General features: G+C 40.9%; 1 protein-coding gene across 1 annotated transcript in view; it reads right to left on the minus strand.

Moving 5' to 3' along the window:
* Positions 1 to 22055, minus strand: part of LOC139764692 (organic cation transporter protein-like) — a 67901-nt gene that overhangs the window by 30047 nt on the left and 15799 nt on the right. The window contains exons 6-10 of the mRNA XM_071691578.1: positions 16696 to 16864; positions 13015 to 13162; positions 8669 to 8769; positions 7618 to 7877; positions 5350 to 5534 (exon numbers count right to left, since the gene is read on the minus strand). Coding sequence (XP_071547679.1) covers positions 5350 to 5534; positions 7618 to 7877; positions 8669 to 8769; positions 13015 to 13162; positions 16696 to 16864 — 863 coding nt within the window. The remainder of the gene's footprint in view (positions 1 to 5349; positions 5535 to 7617; positions 7878 to 8668; positions 8770 to 13014; positions 13163 to 16695; positions 16865 to 22055) is intronic.

A 22055-nucleotide genomic window follows, 5' to 3' on the forward strand; every position in this document is an offset into this window, starting at 1 on the left:
ATATATATATATATATATATATATATATATATATATATATATATATATATATATATATATATATATATATATATATATATCTATATATATCACGCGGGGAGTGATCATCCTCCTCGAAGGCTCAGAGTGGGGTGCCTAAATGTGTGTGGATGTAACCAAGATGTGAAAAAAGGAGAGATAGGTAGTATGTTTGAGGAAAGGAACCTGGATGTTTTGGCTCTGAGTGAAACGAAGCTCAAGGGTAAAGGGGAAGAGTGGTTTGGAAATGTCTGGGGAGTGAAGTCAGGGGTTAGTGAGAGGACAAGAGCAAGGGAAGGAGTAGCAATACTCCTGAAACAGGAGTTGTGGGAGTATGTGATAGAATGTAAGAAAGTAAATTCTCGATTAATATGGGTAAAATTGAAAGTTGATGGAGAGAGGTGGGTGATTATTGGTGCATATGCACCTGGGCATGAGAAGAAAGATCATGAGAGGCAAGTGTTTTGGGAGCAGCTGAATGAGTGTGTTAGCGGTTTTGATGCACGAGACCGGGTTATAGTGATGGGTGATTTGAATGCAAAGGTGAGTAATGTGGCAGTTGAGGGAATAATTGGTATGCATGGGGTGTTCAGTGTTGTAAATGGAAATGGTGAAGAGCTTGTAGATTTATGTGCTGAAAAAGGACTGATGATTGGGAATACCTGGTTTAAAAAGCGAGATATACATAAGTATACTTATGTAAGTAGGAGAGATGGCCAGAGAGCGTTATTGGATTACGTGTTAATTGACAGGCGTGCGAAAGAGAGACTTTTGGATGTTAATGTGCTGAGAGGTGCAACTGGAGGGATGTCTGATCATTATCTTGTGGAGGCTAAGGTGAAGATTAGTATGGGTTTTCAGAAAAGAGGAGTGAATGTTGGGGTGAAGAAGGTGGTGAGAGTAAGTGAGCTTGGGAAGGAGACCTGTGTGGGGAAGTACCAGGAGAGACTGTGTACAGAATGGAAAAAGGTGAGAACAATGGAAGTAAGGGGAGTGGGGGAGGAATGGGATGTATTTAGGGAATCAGTGATGGATTGCGCAAAAGATGCTTGTGGCATGAGAAGAGTGGGAGGTGGGCTGTTTAGAAAGGGTAGTGAGTGGTGGGATGAAGAAGTAAGAGTATTAGTGAAAGAGAAGAGAGAGGCATTTGGACGATTTTTGCAGGGAAAAAATGCAATTGAGTGGGAGAAGTATAAAAGAAAGAGACAGGAGGTCAAGAGAAAGGTGCAAGAGGTGAAAAAAAGGGCAAATGAGAGTTGGGGTGAGAGACTATCAGTAAATTTTAGGGAGAATAAAAAGATGTTCTGGAAGGAGGTAAATAGGGTGCGTAAGACAAGGGAGCAAATGGGAACTTCAGTGAAGGGCGTAAATGGGGAGGTGATAACAAGTAGTGGTGATGTGAGAAGGAGATGGAATGAGTATTTTGAAGGTTTGTTGAATGTGTCTGATGACAGAGTGGCAGATATAGGGTGTTTTGGTCGAGGTGGTGTGCAAAGTGAGAGGGTTAGGGAAAATGATTTGGTAAACAGAGAAGAGGTAGTAAAAGCTTTGCGGAAGATGAAAGCCGGCAAGGCAGCAGGTTTGGATGGTATTGCAGTGGAATTTATTAAAAAGGGGGTGACTGTATTGTTGACTGGTTGGTAAGGTTATTTAATGTATGTATGACTCATGGTGAGGTGCCTGAGGATTGGCGGAATGCGTGCATAGTGCCATTGTACAAAGGCAAAGGGGATAAGAGTGAGTGCTCAAATTACAGAGGTATAAGTTTGTTGAGTATTCCTGGTAAACTATATGGGAGGGTATTGATTGAGAGGGTGAAGGCATGTACAGAGCATCAGATTGGGGAAGAGCAGTGCGGTTTCAGAAGTGGTAGAGGATGTGTGGATCAGGTGTTTGCTTTGAAGAATGTATGTGAGAAATACTTAGAAAAGCAAATGGATTTGTATGTAGCATTTATGGATCTGGAGAAGGCATATGATAGAGTTGATAGAGATGCTCTGTGGAAGGTATTAAGAATATATGGTGTGGGAGGCAAGTTGTTAGAAGCAGTGAAAAGTTTTTATCGAGGATGTAAGGCATGTGTACGTGTAGGAAGAGAGGAAAGTGATTGGTTCTCAGTGAATGTAGGTTTGCGGCAGGGGTGTGTGATGTCTCCATGGTTGTTTAATTTGTTTATGGATGGGGTTGTTAGGGAGGTAAATGCAAGAGTCCTGGAAAGAGGGGCAAGTATGAAGTCTGTTGGGGATGAGAGAGCTTGGGAAGTGAGTCAGTTGTTGTTCGCTGATGATACAGCGCTGGTGGCTGATTCATGTGAGAAACTGCAGAAGCTGGTGACTGAGTTTGGTAAAGTGTGTGGAAGAAGAAAGTTAAGAGTATTTGTGAATAAGAGCAAGGTTATTAGGTACAGTAGGGTTGAGGGTCAAGTCAATTGGGAGGTGAGTTTGAATGGAGAAAAACTGGAGGAAGTGAAGTGTTTTAGATATCTGGGAGTGGATCTGTCAGCGGATGGAACCATGGAAGCGGAAGTGGATCATAGGGTGGGGGAGGGGGCGAAAATTTTGGGAGCCTTGAAAAATGTGTGGAAGTCGAGAACATTATCTCGGAAAGCAAAAATGGGTATGTTTGAAGGAATAGTGGTTCCAACAATGTTGTATGGTTGCGAGGCGTGGGCTATGGATAGAGTTGTGCGCAGGAGGATGGATGTGCTGGAAATGAGATGTTTGAGGACAATGTGTGGTGTGAGGTGGTTTGATCGAGTAAGTAACGTAAGGGTAAGAGAGATGTGTGGAAATAAAAAGAGCGTGGTTGAGAGAGCAGAAGAGGGTGTTTTGAAATGGTTTGGGCACATGGAGAGAATGAGTGAGGAAAGATTGACCAAGAGGATATATGTGTCGGAGGTGGAGGGAACGAGGAGAAGAGGGAGACCAAATTGTAGGTGGAAAGATGGAGTGAAAAAGATTTTGTGTGATCGGGGCCTGAACATGCAGGAGGGTGAAAGGAGGGCAAGGAATAGAGTGAATTGGAGCGATGTGGTATACAGGGGTTGACGTGCTGTCAGTGGATTGAATCAAGGCATGTGAAGCGTCTGGGGTAAACCATGGAAAGCTGTGTAGGTATGTATATTTGCGTGTGTGGACGTGTGTATGTACGTGTGTATGGGGGTTGGGCCATTTCTTTCGTCTGTTTCCTCGCGCTACCTCGCAAACGCGGGAGACAGCGACAAAGTATAAAAAAAAAAAAAAAAAAAAACATATTATTTATTTATTTATTATGCTTTGTCGCTGTCTCCCGCGTTTGCGAGGTAGCGCAAGGAAACAGACGAAAGAAATGGCCCAACCCACCCCTATACACAATGTATATACATACACGTCCACACACGCAAATATACATACCTATACATCTCAATGTACACATAATTATACATACACAGACACATACATATATACCCATGCACACAATTCACACTGTCTGCCTTTATTCATTCCCATCGCCACCTCGCCACACATGGAATACCATCCCTCTCCCCCCTCATGTGTGCAAGGTAGCACTAGGAAAAGACAACAAAGGCCCCATTCGTTCACACTCAGTCTCTAGCTGTCATGCAATAATGCCCGAAACCACAGCTCCCTTTCCACATCCAGGCCCCACACAACTTTCCATGGTTTACCCCAGATGCTTCACGTGCCCTGATTCAATCCACTGACAGCACGTCAACCCCGGTATACCACATCGATCCAATTCACTCTATTCCTTGCCCTCCTTTCACCCTCCTGCATGTTCAGGCCCTGATCACACAAAATCTTTTTCACTCCATCTTTCCACCTCCAATTTGGTCTCCAACTTCTCCTTGTTCCCTCCACCTCGACACATATATCCTCTTGGTCAATCTTTCCTCACTCATTCTCTCCATGTGCCCAAACCATTTCAAAACACCCTCTTCTGCTCTCTCAACCACGCTCTTTTTATTTCCACACATGTCTCTTTCCCTTACATTACTTACTCGATCAAACCACCTCACACCACACACTGTCCTCAAATATCTCATTTCCAGCACATCCACCCTCCTGCGCACAACTCTATCCATAGCCCACGCCTCGCAACCATACAACATTGTTGGAACCACTATTCCTTCAAACATACCCATTTTTGTTTTCCGAGATAATGTTCTCGACTTCCACACATTCTTCAAGGCTCCCAGGATTTTCGCCCCCTCCCCCACCCTATGATTCACTCCCGCTTCCATGGTTCAATCCGCTGCCAGATCCACTCCCAGATATCTAAAACACTTTACTTCCTCCAGTTTTTCTCCATTCAAACTTACCTCCCAATTGACTTGACCCTCAACCCTACTGTACCTAATAACCTTGCTCTTATTCACATTTACTCTTAACTTTCTTCTTTCACACACTTTACCAAACTCAGTCACCAGCTTCTGCAGTTTCTCACATGAATCAGCCACTAGCGCTGTATCATCAGTGAACAACAACTGACTCACTTCCCAAGCTCTCTCATCCACAACAGACTTTATACTTGCTCCTCTTTCCAAAACTCTTGCATTCACCTCCCTAACAACCCCATCCATAAACAAATTAAACAACCATGGAGACATCACACACCCCTGCTGCAAACCTACATTCACTGAGAACCAATCACTTTCCTCTCTTCCTACTCGTACACATGCCTTACATCCTCGATAAAAACACACACATATAAAGGCTTTTGCAGCCCAAGGCTATTCTAATTCCAGTAGGAGGAAAATGTAGACTCCTTTGTTTTGAGAAGTTCTTTGATGAGACTGTACTACCAGTGATACTGCTTTGTCAAAGGTAGCTTTTTCACTAGCAAGGTATATTAAAATAATTTTGGTAACATCATGCTGAACTGAAATATGAAATGTTTTACTTTTGGACACACTAAATTCTCTGGCTTTGTCTTGGCTAAAATCAGTGTCCTAATTTTCTGATACTTTTTTTTAACCACGTTTTTTCACCAAATTTAAGAAATTTCAAGTTTCTAGCCATCCCTGCCAGGCAGCTGTGACATGCATACCGAATTTAGGAAAATTAAACGGAGGTGAATACTAGTGGGGCTCTTCAATAGGTATACAAAGTTTCTGTCTTTGTTATGGAGCAATGACAACAATAAACCTCAACAATAAGCTGTTCTAAAAGTTTAGATAACCATACTTTCCCTATGAGGCTTAATCCTCTGTTCTTAACACTACCTTGCTAATGCGGGAAATGGTGTATATGTATGAAAAAAAGAAAAATGATCTTCCATATGTGGTGGAAAGAGAACATTGTTTATATTAAAGATTGGATGGGCACTCACCAGGATGTCATTGATGAAAGGTGATACAATGTAGCCTATTCTACTGGCGGTGGAAGTGGAGCCAAGGCCCTGGAGCCTCACCTCTGTGGGGAGGAGTTCGATGCTGAGCAGGAAGAGGACCTGGGAAGTTGCAGTGACACATACCTTGCCCAGGACGGCCAGAGTCATCACCAACCAATGCAGGTCTGTGGTGTCACAAGGTCTATAAATGCTGTTATATCTGTTGCTACATCATCCAGGGTATAAAGTGTGATATATTTGAAAACTGTCTGGTGTGTGTGCTTACTATTTGTGTGCTGCAGGGAGATATATTTACACCCATATTGCCCCATTACATAACCTTTTAGATATGTACCAAATCTCTACTCTTTTTTCTACATGCTCACACATATTTCTTAGATTTCTAAAAGGGAGTGAGCTCTGTCTTAAGCAAAGGGAAGACTGCATAGGTAGTTTATATCATGCTATGGCTTCTGTTTGTTTTCTTTGCATCTTTCGAATTTAAAGTGCCCCTTATGCTCTCTCTTCCACTGGACTAATTTATGGCATTTAACTTTTCATTGTTAACACACCTCACCTAATTTTGGTGCAATGTTTGTTTCCCTTCTCTTGACCTTGTGTTTCTTTAAGTAAGGTGACCACACAAACACATTCCTATACTTATTTCTTATTAAACAATGTTGGTGTTGAGGTCCTCTTTAACTCTGTCCCATGTCATTAGTGTACTTAGCATTTACTTGGCAAAAATTTTGTCAACTATGTATTGAGCCAGCTTTAGAACCTGAATAATTGCAATCCTCCTCATTCCACCCCCCCCCCCCCCCCCTCATGACTCCGGCATCATCCGCAAACATGCCTGGGTGTGCAGTCAGTATCTCTGGTAAGTTATTTACAGAGATCAAAAGGAGCATTAGCTCTAGTGTGATCCCTGTGGTACACTAATGATGAACTCAACCTACTTCATCAGATGATACAGGACTAGTGGATGGCCTTGATTAGGGCCCTAGCTGCATGTGCAGTCTCTGCTTAAAAAAAAAATTGGGGGCTACTCTGACATGTGTCCTTTGTCACCCTCCAATACCATAATTTTTAATCCATCAAATGAGTTGTATCCTTATTCCAGCTTCCTATGTGCTATGGTTTCATATACCTTCTGATAGTCCAGGAACATACAAACCACTCATCCTGTATTGTCTGATAAAGTTTACCTCCTCATAGAAAGTTTAGGAAATACATTATACACGATCTCTTTTCCAAGTATTTAGGCTTTTTCTTGTGTAGTATCTTCTTTGCAAATAGTTATTCACTTGTTTAGCTCTTGCAAGAGAGATGTGTCTGTAGTTTAGCAGAACTTTTCAGTCTCCTTTCTTAAAATCAGTATGAATTGTGCACTCTTCCACTTTCTTAGCACTATGTTACACTAGCAACATACAGACCAACATTTGAAGCAGTATTTCAAGGGTATCTTCACCCCTTTTCAGAACATACAGCTAAAAAACTACCAGAAGACCATTTTGTGTCTGTTTATGATGCTTATAGCAATTTCATTGTTTTTCATGACCTCTTCCCTCTGAATCCCTTAGCCAAGTAGCTGTTATTGAATGAATTATTTAGTCCTAATGAATTTTTGTTGATCTGATTATCATCTTCTGTTTTTAATGTTCTTTTCTGAGTTTCTCTACTCCATGTTTTTTTAATTTTGCTGTACTCGTTCTTTGATCTTTTGCTTCTTTCCAGTGTTTGTTGGCTATAGCTGTAGTGCCTCTTACATCTCCACTATTGTACATTCTTAAGCTCTTTTGCTTTTTTGACACCTCATATTGAACCACATCTCTGTCTCTTTCTCAGCTTTCCCTCTTTATTTGTAACTGAAAGTAATCATGTTCTCACTCCATTTCAGATTTCATGGAACCTTCCACAATAAAATATGACCTTAAAACTCCATTTCTTAGTTTATGTTCACAAAGAAATTGTTTAGCTCTGTGCAACTTCCACACTTCAAATGTCCTCTCTGATCTATTTATGTCCTCATTTATAAGGTAATCAAATTTAAGCACTGCATTTTCACTTTTACTTATTGATGTGTGTGCATTATTACTATTTTTGTGTTATGGGGAGAGAGTATTACACTAGAGTTGTGTGTGTGTGTGTGTGTGTGTGTGTGCAAACATCTCTATAAATTGAATATATTCTTTGTTATAGTATTTAAAGTGTGTATTCCAAACCAACTTCTTCAGTATAACCACATAACATGAAGTATATCTATACCTGGTGGTATATAAGTGATGGCCAGCATAACTGTGCCACTGATGATGAAGCAGATGATGGTGGGCCACTTCCTGCCCAGCTGGGCAACAATGGGTGCCATAAGAGTGTAACCAGGGACCTCCATCAGACCTGCTAAAGCCATGTGAAGAAAGGGATCTGTGCTGTAGCTACTGGTGCTGAGGGACATCCCATAGAAGCTCATGGACACCATGAAGTGACAGACACACAGCACCAGGGTTATAAGGCGCATTTTTGGTGCCCTAAGGGAGAGATGGGGTCCACAGTTGAAAATGGTTAGTTGAGCTTCTATGAGAGAACGCAACTCTGAAACCTAAACTCTAATATCACTGTCAAAGGCTGTCAGCAGACATCATAATGTTTCAAAAGAAAATGAAAATGCCTTAACATTACTAATTGTTTTACTTCCTAACCAAAGAAAAAGTATCATAAGAAGGACACTTGTGTTCAGGAAAATGCCCTGAGCATTAGGGACAATTGCAGTGGGTTATATGTCAATATGAGTCCATTCAATTTTCAGGGATGTAAATATAGATTAATTGGATGTTTTCAGTTTTCCTGAAATTGTTACTTTAATGAAACCAAACATAAGGTATGAACAAACAGTGATAAACTCTGGTGGATCACTCCAGCAGCTTAATATAGCATTGCATAATATGGAAAATGGTAATGGTAAGTAATCTAAGTATCAATTTGATGGGTACTCTGGTTATTTTCATTTTGATCATATTTCTATTTTCAAATTACAAAGTTCAATATACTCTAAATGTAATTAATATTTTTGCCTTTAAAAGATTTTGTAAGTACATTGTAGACTTTTGTCAGTTTCTTTGTATTCAAAATATTTGATCAATATATCATACCAATGTCCAAGCATATTATGTTCCAAGCATAAGATACTCATCAGCTTTATGCCTTTACAATGAAATGCTGAGGAAAAATTAAACATCAAAATAGGGCATAATACACCAAGCATGTCAAAGAATGTAAGTGTCAACTGACCTTGATCTTGGGGCTTCAACAGAAGACTCACCTCAAGAGGATGAATACATGAATGAAACATTGCCATGTTTTGTGTTTCCAGTTGACCACCTCTCCGTTTTCCTCCCTGGTTGCTTGCCTAGCTTTGGCTGACTGGGAAAACAAAGTAACTGTACGACACCACATGTATATATATTCATTTAAGTACTATACTTAATTGAATGTAGGTTTGCGGCAGGGGTGTGTGATGTCTCCATGGTTGTTTAATTTGTTTATGGATGGGGTTGTTAGGGAGGTGAATGCAAGAGTTTTGGAAAGAGGGGCAAGTATGAAGTCTGTTGTGGATGAGAGAGCTTGGGAAGTGAGTCAGTTGTTGTTCACTGATGATACAGCGCTGGTGGCTGATTCATGTGAGAAACTGCAGAAGCTGATGACTGAGTCTGGTAAAGTGTGTAAAAGAAGAAAGTTAAGAGTAAATGTGAATAAGAGCAAGGTTATTAGGTACAGTAGGGTTGAGGGTCAAGTCAACTGGGAGGTAAGTTTGAATGGAGAAAAACTGGAGGAAGTAAAGTGTTTTAGATATCTGGGAGTGGATCTGGCAGCGGATGGGAAACATGGAAGCGGAAGTGGATCATAGGGTGGGGGAGGGGGCAAAATTCCTGGGAGCCTTGAAGAATGTGTGGAAGTCGAGAACATTATCTCGGAAAGCAAAAATGGGTATGTTTGAAGGAATAGTGGTTCCAACAATGTTGTATGGTTGCGAGGCGTGGACTATTGATAGAGTTGTGTGCAGGAGGATGGATGTGCTGGAAATGAGATGTTTGAGGACAATGTGTGGTGTGAGGTGGTTTGATCGAGTAAGTAACGTAAGGGTAAGAGAGATGTGTGGAAATAAAAAGAGCGTGGTTGAGAGAGCAGAAGAGGGTGTTTTGAAATGGTTTGGGCACATGGAGAGAATGAGTGAGGAAAGATTGACCAAGAGGATATATGTGTCGCAGGTGGAGGGAACGAGGAGAAGTGGGAGACCAAATTGGAGGTGGAAAGATGGAGTGAAAAAGATTTTGTGTGATCGGGGCCTGAACATGCAGGAGGGTGAAAGGAGGGCAAGGAATAGAGAGAATTGGATCGATGTGGTATACCGGGGTTGACGTGCTGTCAGTGGATTGAATCAGGGCATGTGAAGCATCTGGGGTAAACCATGGAAAGCTGTGTAGGTATGTATATTTGCGTGTGTGGACGTATGTATATACATGTGTCTGAGGGTGGGTTGGGCCATTTCTTTCGTCTGTTTCCTTGCGCTACCTCGCAAATGCGGGAGACAGCGACAAAGCAAAAAAAAAAAAAAAAAAAAAAAACTTAATTGCTGTTTCCCACATCAACGAGGTAGCGCTAGGAAACCAAAGGAGAATGGCCCATCCACTCACATAATCATACATATAAATGAATGCCCAAACAGGCACATATACATACATATACATGCACATACAGAGACATATACATATGTATATATTCATACTTGCTTGCTTTCTTCCATTCCTGGCACTACCCCAGTAATAGATATATTTTTATTTCTTTTTTTATACTACTCGCCATTTCCTGCATTAGCGAGGTAGCTTTAAGAACAGAGGACTGGGCCTCTGAGGGAATATCCTCACCTGACCCCCTTCTCTGTTCCTTCTTTTGGAAAATTAAAAAAACAAAAATAAAGAGGGGAGGATTTCCACCCCCCGCTCCCTCCCCTTTTAGTCGCCTTCTACGACACACAGGGAATACGTGGGAAGTATTCTTTCTCCCCTATCCCCAGGGATATATATATATATATATATATATATATATATATATATATATATATATATATATATATATATATATATATTGTACAAAGGCAAAGGGGATAAGAGTGAGTGCTCAAATTACAGAGGTATAAGTTTGTTGAGTATTCCTGGCAAATTATATGGGAGGGTATTGATTGAGAGGGTGAAGGCATGTACAGAGCATCAGATTGGGGAAGAGCAGTGTGGTTTCAGAAGTGGTAGAGGATGTGTGGATCAGGTGTTTGCTTTGAAGAATGTATGTGAGAAATACTTAGAAAAGCAAATGGATTTGTATGTAGCATTTATGGATCTGGAGAAGGCATATGATAGAGTTGATAGAGATGCTCTGTGGAAGGTATTAAGAATATATGGTGTGGCAGGCAAGTTGTTAGAAGCAGTGAAAAGTTTTTATCGAGGATGTAAGGCATGTGTACGTGTAGGAAGAGAGGCAAGTGATTGGTTCTCAGTGAATGTAGGTTTGCGGCAGGGGTGTGTGATGTCTCCATGGTTGTTTAATTTGTTTATGGATGGGGTTGTTAGGGAGGTGAATGCAAGAGTTTTGGAAAGAGGGGCAAGTATGAAGTCTGTTGGGGATGAGAGAGCTTGGGAAGTGAGTCAGTTGTTGTTCGCTGATGATACAGCGCTGGTGGCTGATTCATGTGAGAAACTGCAGAAGCTGGTGACTGAGTTTGGTAAAGTGTGTGAAAGAAGAAAGTTAAGAGTAAATGTGAATAAGAGCAAGGTTATTAGGTACAGTAGGGTTGAGGGTCAAGTCAATTGGGAGGTGAGTTTGAATGGAGAAAAACTGGAGGAAGTGAAGTGTTTTAGATATCTGGGAGTGGATCTGGCAGCGGATGGAACCATGGAAGCGGAAGTGGATCATAGGGTGGGGGAGGGGGCGAAAATTCTGGGAGCCTTGAAGAATGTGTGGAAGTCGAGAACATTATCTTGGAAAGCAAAAATGGGTATGTTTGAAGGAATAGTGGTTCCAAGAATGTTGTATGGTTGCGAGGCGTGGACTATGGATAGAGTTGTGCGCAGGAGGATGGATGTGCTGGAAATGAGATGTTTGAGGACAATGTGTGGTGTGAGGTGGTTTGATTGAGTAAGTAACATAAGGGTAAGAGAGATGTGTGGAAATAAAAAGAGCGTGGTTGAGAGAGCAGAAGAGGGTGTTTTGAAATGGTTTGGTCACATGGAGAGAATGAGTGAGGAAAGATTGACAAAGAGGATATATGTGTCGAAGGTGGAGGGAACAAGAAGTGGGAGACGAAATTGGAGGTGGAAAGAAGGAGTGAAAAAGATTTTGATTAATCGGGGCCTGAACATGCAGGAGGGTGAAAGGCGTGCAAGGAACAGAGTGAATTAGTGAATTGGAACGATGTGGTATACCAGGGTCGACATGCTGTCAATGGATTGAACCAGGGCATGTGAAGCATCTGGGGTAAACCATGGAAAGTTCTGTGGGGCCTGGATGTGGAAAGGGAGCTGTGGTTTCGGTGCATTATTACAAGACAGCTAGAAACTGAGTGTGAACGAATGGGGCCTTTGTTGTCTTTTCCTAGCGCTACCTCGCACATCTTTTTCACTCCATCCTTCCACCTCCAATTTGATCGCCTTCTTCTCCTTGTTCCCTCCACCTCTGACACATATATCCTCTTTGTCAATCTTTCCTCACTCATTCTCTCCATGTGACCAAACCATTTCAATACACCCTCTTCTGCTCTCAACCACACTCAATTTATTACCACACATTTCTCTTTCCCTTTCATTTCTTACTCGATCAAATCACCTCACACCACATATTGTCCTCAAACATCTCATTTCCAACAGATCCACCCTCCTCCGCACAACCCTCTCTATCGCCCATGCCTCACAATGGCATAACATTGTTGGAGCCACTATACCTTCAAACAACCCATTTTTTCTTTCCAAGATAATGTTCTTGCCTTCCATACATTCTTCAATGCTCCCAGAACCTTTGCCCCCTACCCCACCCTGTGACTCACTTCTGCTACCATGGTTCCATCCACTACCAAATCTACTTCCAGATGTCTAAAACACTTCACTTTCTGCTAGTGAAAAAGATGTAAAAAAAAAATGGTGAAATATATATTTCTTTTTCTTTGCATGCTGTCATCATTTGAGTAACATGAGACTCAAAGAGGGAACTTGGGGATGGTGACACTACGTGATAGAGGGAAGATAATATAGAGAACAAGAGATAGGATGGAAGGAGCCCCATCAGCACAAAGATGAATAATTATGATTTTCCGATAACAAAATAACATTTTGCATTTGCTCAAACCAATCTGCAGTAAGTCTTCATGGACGATGACAAGGATAAGATGGAATAAACAAGGTTCATCGAAACTCTTTAGGAACTGAATTGATGATTCGATATGCATTGTTAAGAAACCTGGTTACAAATATTCCAAGCCAAAAATATGGATCTGACAAAACCAGTTTGAAAATTATCTTTTTTCCTCATATTCTACAGTCTGTGTGACTACTGTGATTAAGAAGCTTATAAGAACTCTGAATTTCTTGAGAGACCAGAACTGAAATGTATTGAGCATGTCACCTCTTTTTGTATGGTCCTCATGAGGTGCTCACGTTCTTCGTTGGGCGACAGCTCAACGTTGTTCCAGCGGGCTGCTCTCTCTAGCACCTTCTGGGCCTGCTCAAAGTGTCCATTTACAATCAACCACCGTGGAGACTCATCCAGGAACCTGAAAAGCAGTCATACTAAAAATATGACACTGATTTTTGAAGGAACATTTTCCTAATCAGAATAACATTGTGATCGATATAACTTTGTGTAAAAGATGCATTCTGTTTGCCTATTATTATGAAATTTTAGTTGACAGTTTCAGGTGATCAAAAATTGGACAAAATATCATGGGAAATAGTTCAGCACATATGCATGCAATGACAAGGATCTGTGTCAGAGTTCAGTGCTCAGTTCTAAACTTAACAAGTGTTTACTGATATGTATTCAGTTGCATGTATATATATCTATGAGCCACATCTGAACAATGGAAACTTTGAAAATGACAAAAAAAATAAGATATAGCCTGAAAGACTCAATTAAACGAAAGGGTTGCAATTAACTGTAACATGCACCAAAGAAGGGTGCATGGAAAGTAGAAATTCAGGTAAGGCTCATTGAGTAAATAGGTGGGCACACTGAAATGATGCAAGATAAAAGATGAGATAATCCAAGACCTGAAGGAAAAGCTGGTAAGGGTAAGGTATGAACTGAGATTAAGGTCTGAAGTAAATTAAGAAAAATAGTCAGGGAGTGAGGCAATGATATACACTAATGAATGTAAGGAAGGACTGGGAAATACTTGATAACTACAGGGATAGCAAAGATATAAATAAAGAGAACGACATGGGTGAAATAGTTAACTTGAACAGGGAAGGCAAAGATCTCAGACAGAAGGTAGGAGATGGGTTAAATGCAACAGTGAGGAGTAGGGACCTTCAAAGCTACATCTGAAAGTAAAACTAGAGAGAATGATAAGAAAATTTTAAAAGTTTACTGAATATAATAAAGCTGTTCATAAAATGAGTATGAAGATGGAAAAACTATTCAAGGGAAGGAACTTTGGAAAATACAGAAAATTGTTCCCAGTATCTTGAAAGCTGCTTTAGACAGCATACTGAAATGTGGAATGAAAAGAAATAAGTTGGTTATGGCTTTTGACCTGCAAAATAACTTGATCTAGGGAGGACAAGAAAATCTTGTACTTACTGGAAACTTTAGGCATGAAGATGACACATAACTCCATAAATACACACACACACACTTATGGAATGTGTGCTGAACTACAGGCCAGTCTCTTTGACAAGTATAGTCTGTAGGATTTTGGTAAAGATCACCAGATATCAAATAGATGACGTCTTGCAAAGGATAAATTACCTAAGTGAGAGGCAGCATGGATTCAGTGAAAGGTTCGTGCATATCAATTTTCTTTGAGATTTCTATGAGAGAGTAAGCTCTGTTTCCAGATGATTGGATGGATGGATTACAAGCATATAAACTTCCAAAAAGCACTTGACACCACACGACATAAGAGGTTGGTTAAGAAACAGGATCATCAGGCAGGAATAAGTGGCAGCCTCCTTCAATGGAAAGGCGATTACCATGGTGGTAGGGAACAAAGGATGCATGTCTAAAGGGCCATCTTGAAATGGTTTTGGGTCACTAGTGGCATGCCACAGTTCTTTGTCTTGAGACCACAGGTCTTCATGTATGCAAATGACTTGCAAGAAGAACTTGACTCATATCGAAAATGTCTGCAGATGATGCTAAGGTCACAGGGAAAGTAATGAGTGAGGAGGGTATCATTAGCTTATGAGAGGATCTATACCAACTCCAGAGTTGTTCCAATACATGGCTTAATGAAATGAAATTCATCCTTGAAAATGCAAAGTAATGAGGACGGGAAACAGTAAAAGTATTATCTAATGGGAAATAAGATTCAAGAGTCTGTGTGACAGAAGGACTTTGGTGTCTTTGCTGTATGTAATTTGTCAGAGTCCCACCTTAGGGTATTTACAAAGGAAACAGACTGCTGGCAGATAGAATCACAATCACGTAAATGAATATGAAATTATTCAGCAAATTATTCACATCCAAAATAAGGCTAAAACAAATAATTTTTTCAAGTTTGGCCACCACACTTAAGGAAGCACTAAGGATCAATAATGTCCAGAGAAACAAGGCAACAAAGATGATGCCAGAAATAAGAGGTAAATGGCCATATATTTGTCCAGCCTGGAAGAGAGAAGAGTAAAGAATGACTTGGTCACAACCTTTTAAGTTTTTAAACTAGTTTGATGACATTATTTGTAAATGTTTCTTTGACATATGAAGTTGATAAAACATTCATAAGGTATAACAGGATATAAGCAAAAAAAAAAAAAAAGAAAAAAGATACAGTAATGTCACAGTGATCTGCATGATCTAGTATTTGCTGATAACCACATGGAAAAATGAAAGTTCACTTGGAACTTGTCATGTTTCTTTTTCCTCAGCAAATCAAAGGAGGTGTGTATCACAGTACTGTACATAGCATGGTACAATATAACATAAAGTTTTGTATAGTACAGTACACAGTATGTGATACAAGCTGAGGGATCCATTCTTCATCCAGGTTATGAACTTCAAAGACATGTGTAGATGAACAGCACAAAAATACTGACTTCCAAAAGATAGATTTACAACATATTACAGGTTTTGTTATAGATATCCATCTGAAACTGATTCTTGTGCTCTTCATCTGGTCATTCTAATAGTTTTCTTCTTGTCTGACTGTCATTTCATCACTTCTTTCTTGTGCTATTGTAGCTATCCTCTGTCTGAAAGCATTCTCATCAGCTGTCTGTTGTGATCTTCTAACTATTCCTTCCCTATGTTGACTATGTCTGGCAGCAGTAACATCAACGGTCTCTTGCATTGTTTTCTACATATCTTTTCCCCATCCTGAGCTTGTCATGTAGCAGTTTCTGTGGCCATTTCTTGTCATCTTTCTTCAACTCTCTTGGCTATTTCTGATTTCTGTAATGACAGTGACATCAAAACTTGTTTGAACATCTTGACACACTTCACATACAGTAATGAAGGGAACATATTTAAGTAAGGGTCCCAAGAAAAATGTTTCACTAAAGGAAATGAAGCACATATGTGTGAGAGAGTGTGGTCACTGCACAACTCAACACTTCACTTAGTCGTGTGACAAATGACTGTAGAAAATTTCATCACAGAGACATGAACTCATCAATTCCTAACCCCACCAGAAAACTAGCAGGGTTTGGTTAGGTTAGTTACCAGAGTCCCACCACAACACTAGCAGGTTAGGCAAGCTAAATCCAAGTCCTAATCCCCAGCTGCTTTACGAAATAGGACAGAGAGAACTATTGTAACGCTCCATAAATATGGTAGAGACGAGTCCCCACTGGCAAGTCCCAGATCTCCCTCACAACACAAACCGATATGGAGAGGACCACATAAAAATCCCAGGACCCAAGCTGCGATGGTAACAGGGCAAGGGAGGCCTAAGTACCCGTCACCAGTGGTAACACAATCTCAGCAGGAGAGGGCCAGAGATGTGTCAGACCCAAGCTGTAAGAGTATAGTGGATGAGAGGTTTGTAATAACAGTTTCAAACCAAAGCTGTAACACTACTTGGATTAGGGAATTTCTTTTTTTAGTATATACCATAACAGACAATATGTAAATGTGGACATTACACACCATAAAGCTGGAAAGAGAAATACTCCAGGGAGACTGATGGCTAACTGGAGCCAGTGCCAGTCCCGTAGCAGGTAGGCCAGCCCAGCCCAGCCTATGGTGCCCAAAGCCAAAGGGAAGCCTAAGATAATGCCCACAATGGAACGATGACGCGGCTCACACACCTCCATTGCTGCAATACAGTGAGTCAAATATCAGCAAAAAATGGTGACATACGTTTAGGAATGTCAGCCACCAGTCATATAATCAGTCATGTATCAAAGGCAAGGGAAAGACAAATCTTGAAGGCAAAGTTTGGCCCTTACATTATACTTTCCAAAATCAGGTAGAAAGTAACCATTATCTAAAGAAAGGAGGACATAAATATGTCTTTTGAAAAATACGTAAATCTCAGAAACATGCACAAATGTCTCATTCAAAGGAAGGTGAAGTTCATAATTACTGCACACACTTTTTATCATACCCACAGATCACATCACTTCCCATATGAAAACTTCTTAATGTTCTTATAGCATCTGTAAACTGTCCTCAGAACCCAGGCTAACAAAGATACAATAGTGCAAAGGTTTTTATCATCCATGACGTTCATTATCTATACAAAAACCATGTTTTTTTCCACTATGGACTCCACAGGACTCATTGGACCACTGCTAATGTCCTAGGATCTGTGAACTTTACATGGTGCCACACATGACCTGGGACTGTTTGGGATCTTATATGGTGCCACTCTTCACCAGAGACTTCATATGGTGACACCCATGACCTGGGACCTCATATGGTGCCACTCATGACCTGAGACTTTATATGGTGCCACCCGTGACCTGGGACTTTATATAGCACCACCCATGCCCTGGGAATTTACATGGTGCCACCCATGACCTGGGACTTAACATAGTACCACCCATGACCTGGGATTTTATATGGTACCACCCATGACCTGGGACTTATATGGTACCACCCCATGACCTGGGCCTTTCCTGTGGTTTTATGCTTATACTACATCATGCTCACCATTGTGACCTCTTACAGTATATATATATATATATATATATATATATATATATATATATATATATATATATATATATATATATATATTTTTTTTTTTTTTGCTTTGTCACCTGTCTCCCGCGTTTGCGAGGTAGCGCAAGGAAACAGACGAAAGAAATGGCCCAACCCACCCCCATACACATGTATATACATACGTCCACACACGCAAATATACATACCTACACAGCTTTCCATGGTTTACCCCAAACGCTTCACATGCCTTGATTCAATCCACTGACAGCACGTCAACCCCGGTATACCACATCGCTCCAATTCACTCTATTCCTTGCCCTCCTTTCACCCTCCTGCATGTTCAGGCCCCGATCACACAAAATCTTTTTCACTCCATCTTTCCACCTCCAATTTGGTCTCCCTCTTCTCCTCGTTCCCTCCACCTCCGACAAATATATCCTCTTGGTCAATCTTTCCTCACTCATTCTCTCCATGTGACCAAACCATTTCAAAACACCCTCTTCTGCTCTCTCAACCACACTCTTTTTTTTTTCCACACATCTCTCTTACCCTTACGTTACTTACTCGATCAAACCACCTCACACCACACATTGTCCTCAAACATCTCATTTCCAGCACATCCATCCTCCTGCGCACAACTCTATCCATAGTACACGCCTCGCAACCATACAACATTGTTGGAACCACTATTCCTTCAAACATACCCATTTTTGCTTTCCGAGATAATGTTCTCGACTTCCACACATTCTTCAAGGCTCCCAGAATTTTCGCCCCCTCCCCCACCCTATGATCCACTTCCGCTTCCATGTTTCCATCCGCTGCCAGATCCACTCACAGATATCTAAAACACTTCACTTCCTCCAGTTTTTCTCCATTCAAACTCACCTCCCAACTGACTTGACCCTCAACCCTACTGTACCTAATAACCTTGCTCTTATTCACATTTACTCTTAACTTTCTTCTTTCACACACTTTACCAAACTCAGTCACCAGCTTCTGCAGTTTCTCACATGAATCAGCCACCAGCGCTGTATCATCAGCGAACAACAACTGACTCACTTCCCAAGCTCTCTCATCCCGAACAGACTTCATACTTGCCCCTCTTTCCAAAACTCTTGCATTCACCTCCCTAACAACCCCATCCATAAACAAATTAAACAGCCATGGAGACATCACACACCCCTGCCGCAAACCTACATTCACTGAGAACCAATCACTTTCCTCTCTTCCTACACGTACACATGCCTTACATCCTCGATAAAAACTTTTCACTGCTTCTAACAACTTGCCTCCCACACCATATATTCTTAATACCTTCCACAGAGCATCTCTATCAACTCTATCATATGCCTTCTCCAGATCCATAAATGCTACATACAAATCCTTTAGCTTTTCTAAGTATTTCTCACATACATTCTTCAAAGCAAACACCTGATCCACACATCCTCTACCACTTCTGAAACCACACTGCTCTTCCCCAATCTGATGCTCTGTACATGCCTTCACCCTCTCAATCAATACCCTCCCATATAATTTGCCAGGAATACTCAACAAACTTATACCTTATATATATATATATATATATATATATATATATATATATATATATATATATATATATATATATTTTTTTTTTTTTTTTTTTTTTTTTTTTCCAAAAGAAGGAACAGAGAAGGGGGCCAGGTGAGGATATTCCCTCAAAGGCCCAGACCTCTGTTCTTAGCGCTACCTCGCTAATGCGGGAAATGACGAATAGTATGAAAAAAAAAAAAAAAAAAAAAAATATATATATATATATATATATATATATATATATATATATATATATATATATATATATATATATATATATATATATATATTTTTTTTTTTTCTTTTTCTTTTTTTTTCTTTGTCGCTGTCTCCTGCATTTGTGAGGTAGCGCAAGGAAACAGACGAAAGAAATGGCCCAACCCACCCCCATACACATGTATATACATACATCCACACACGCAAATATACATACCTACACAGCTTTCCATGGTTTACCCCAGACGCTTCACATGCCCTGATTCAATCCACTGACAGCACGTCAACTCCGGTATACCACATCGATCCAATTCACTCTATTCCTTGCCCTCCTTTCACCCTCCTGCATGTTCAGGCCCCGATCACACAAAATCTTTTTCACTCCATCTTTCCACCTCCAATTTGGTCTCCCACTTCTCCTCGTTCCTTCCACCTCCGACACATATATCCTCTTGGTCAATCTTTCCTCACTCATTCTCTCAATGTGTCCAAACCATTTCAAAACACCCTCTTCTGCTCTCTCAACCACGCTCTCTTTATTTCCACACATCTCTCTTACCCTTCCATTACATACTCGATCAAACCACCTCACACCACACATTGTCCTCAAACATCTCATTTCCAGCACATCCACCCTCCTGCGCACAACTCTATCCATAGCCCATGCCTCGCAACCATACAACATTGTTGGAACCACTATTCCTTCAAACATACCCATTTTTGCTTTCCGAGATAATGTTCTCGACTTCCACACATTCTTCAAGGCTCCCAGGACTTTCGCCCCCTCCCCCACCCTATGATTCTCATCCGCTTCCATGGTTCCATCCACTGCCAGATCCACTCCCAGATATCTAAAACACTTTACTTCCTCCAGTTTTTCTCCATTCAAACTTACCTCCCAATTGACTTGACCCTCAACCCTACTGTACCTAATAACCTTGCTCTTATTCACATTTACTCTTAACTTTCTTCTTTCACACACTTTACCAAACTCAGTCACCAGCTTCTGCAGTTTCTCACATGAATCAGCCACCAGCGCTGTATCATCAGCGAACAACAACTGACTCACTTCCCAAGCTCTCTCATCCACAACAGACTTCATTCTTGCCCCTCTTTCCAAAACTTTTCCATTCACCTTCCTAACAACCCCATCCATAAACAAATTAAACAACCATGGAGACATCACACAACCCCTGCCGCAAACCTACATTCACTGAGAACCAATCACTTTCCTCTCTTCCTACACGTACACATGCCTTACATCCTCGATAAAAACTTTTCACTGCTTCTAACAACTTGCCACCCACACCATATATTCTTAATACCTTCCACAGAGCATCTCTATGAACTCTATCATATGCCTTCTCCAGATCCATAAATGCTACATACAAATCCATTTGCTTTTCTAAGTATTTCTCACATACATTCTTCAAAGCAAACACCTGATCCACACATCCTCTACCACTTCTGAAACCACACTGCTCTTCCCCAATCTGATGCTCTGTACATGCCTTCACCCTCTCAATCAATACCCTCCCATATAATTTACCAGGAATACTCAACAAACTTATAGCTCTGTAATTTGAGCACTCACTCTTATCCCCTTTGCCTTTGTACAATGGCACTATGCATGCATTCCGCCAATCCTCAGGCACCTCACCATGAGTCATACATGCATTAAATAACCTTACCAACCAGTCAACAATACAGTCACCCCCTTTTTTAATAAATTCCACTGCAATACCATCCAAACCTGCCGCCTTGCTGCCTTTCATCTTCCGCAAAGCTTTTACTACCTCTTCTCTGTTCACCAAATCATTTTCCCCAACCCTCTCACTTTGCAAACCACCTCGAACAAGACACCCTATATCTGCCACTCTATCATCAAACACATTCAACAAACCTTCAAAATACTCACTCCATCTCCTTCTCACATCACCACTACTTGTTATCACCTCCCCATTAGCGCCCCTCGCTGAAGTTCCCATTTGCTCCCTTGTCTTACGCACTTTATTTACCTCCTTCCAGAACATCTTTTTATTCTCCCTAAAATTCAATGATACTCTCTCACCCCAACTCTCATTTGCCCTCTTTTTCACCTCTTGCACCTTTCTCTTGACCTCCTGTCATATATATATATGGATGGATGTGCTGGAAATGAGATGTCTGAGGACAATGTGTGGTGTGAGGTGGGTTGATCGAGTAAGTAACATAAGGGTAAGAGAGATGTGTGGAAATAAAAAGAGCGTGGTTGAGAGAGCAGAAGAGGGTGTTTTGAAATGGTTTGGGCACATGGAGAGCATGAGTGAGGAAAGACTGACCTGCGTGTCGTAGAAGGCGACTAAAAGGGGAGGGAGCGGGGCGCTGGAAATCCTCCCCTCTCATTTTTTTTTTTAATTTTCCAAAAGAAGGAACAGAGAATTGGGCCAGGTGAGGGTAGTCCCTCAAAGGCCCAGTCATCTGTTCTTAACGCTACCTCGCTAATGCGGGAAATGGCGAATAGTTTGAAAGAAAGAAAGATATATATATATATATATATATATATATATATA

Source organism: Panulirus ornatus, chromosome 50 (genome assembly GCF_036320965.1).
Source record: "Panulirus ornatus isolate Po-2019 chromosome 50, ASM3632096v1, whole genome shotgun sequence".
Taxonomy (NCBI): domain Eukaryota; kingdom Metazoa; phylum Arthropoda; class Malacostraca; order Decapoda; family Palinuridae; genus Panulirus; species Panulirus ornatus.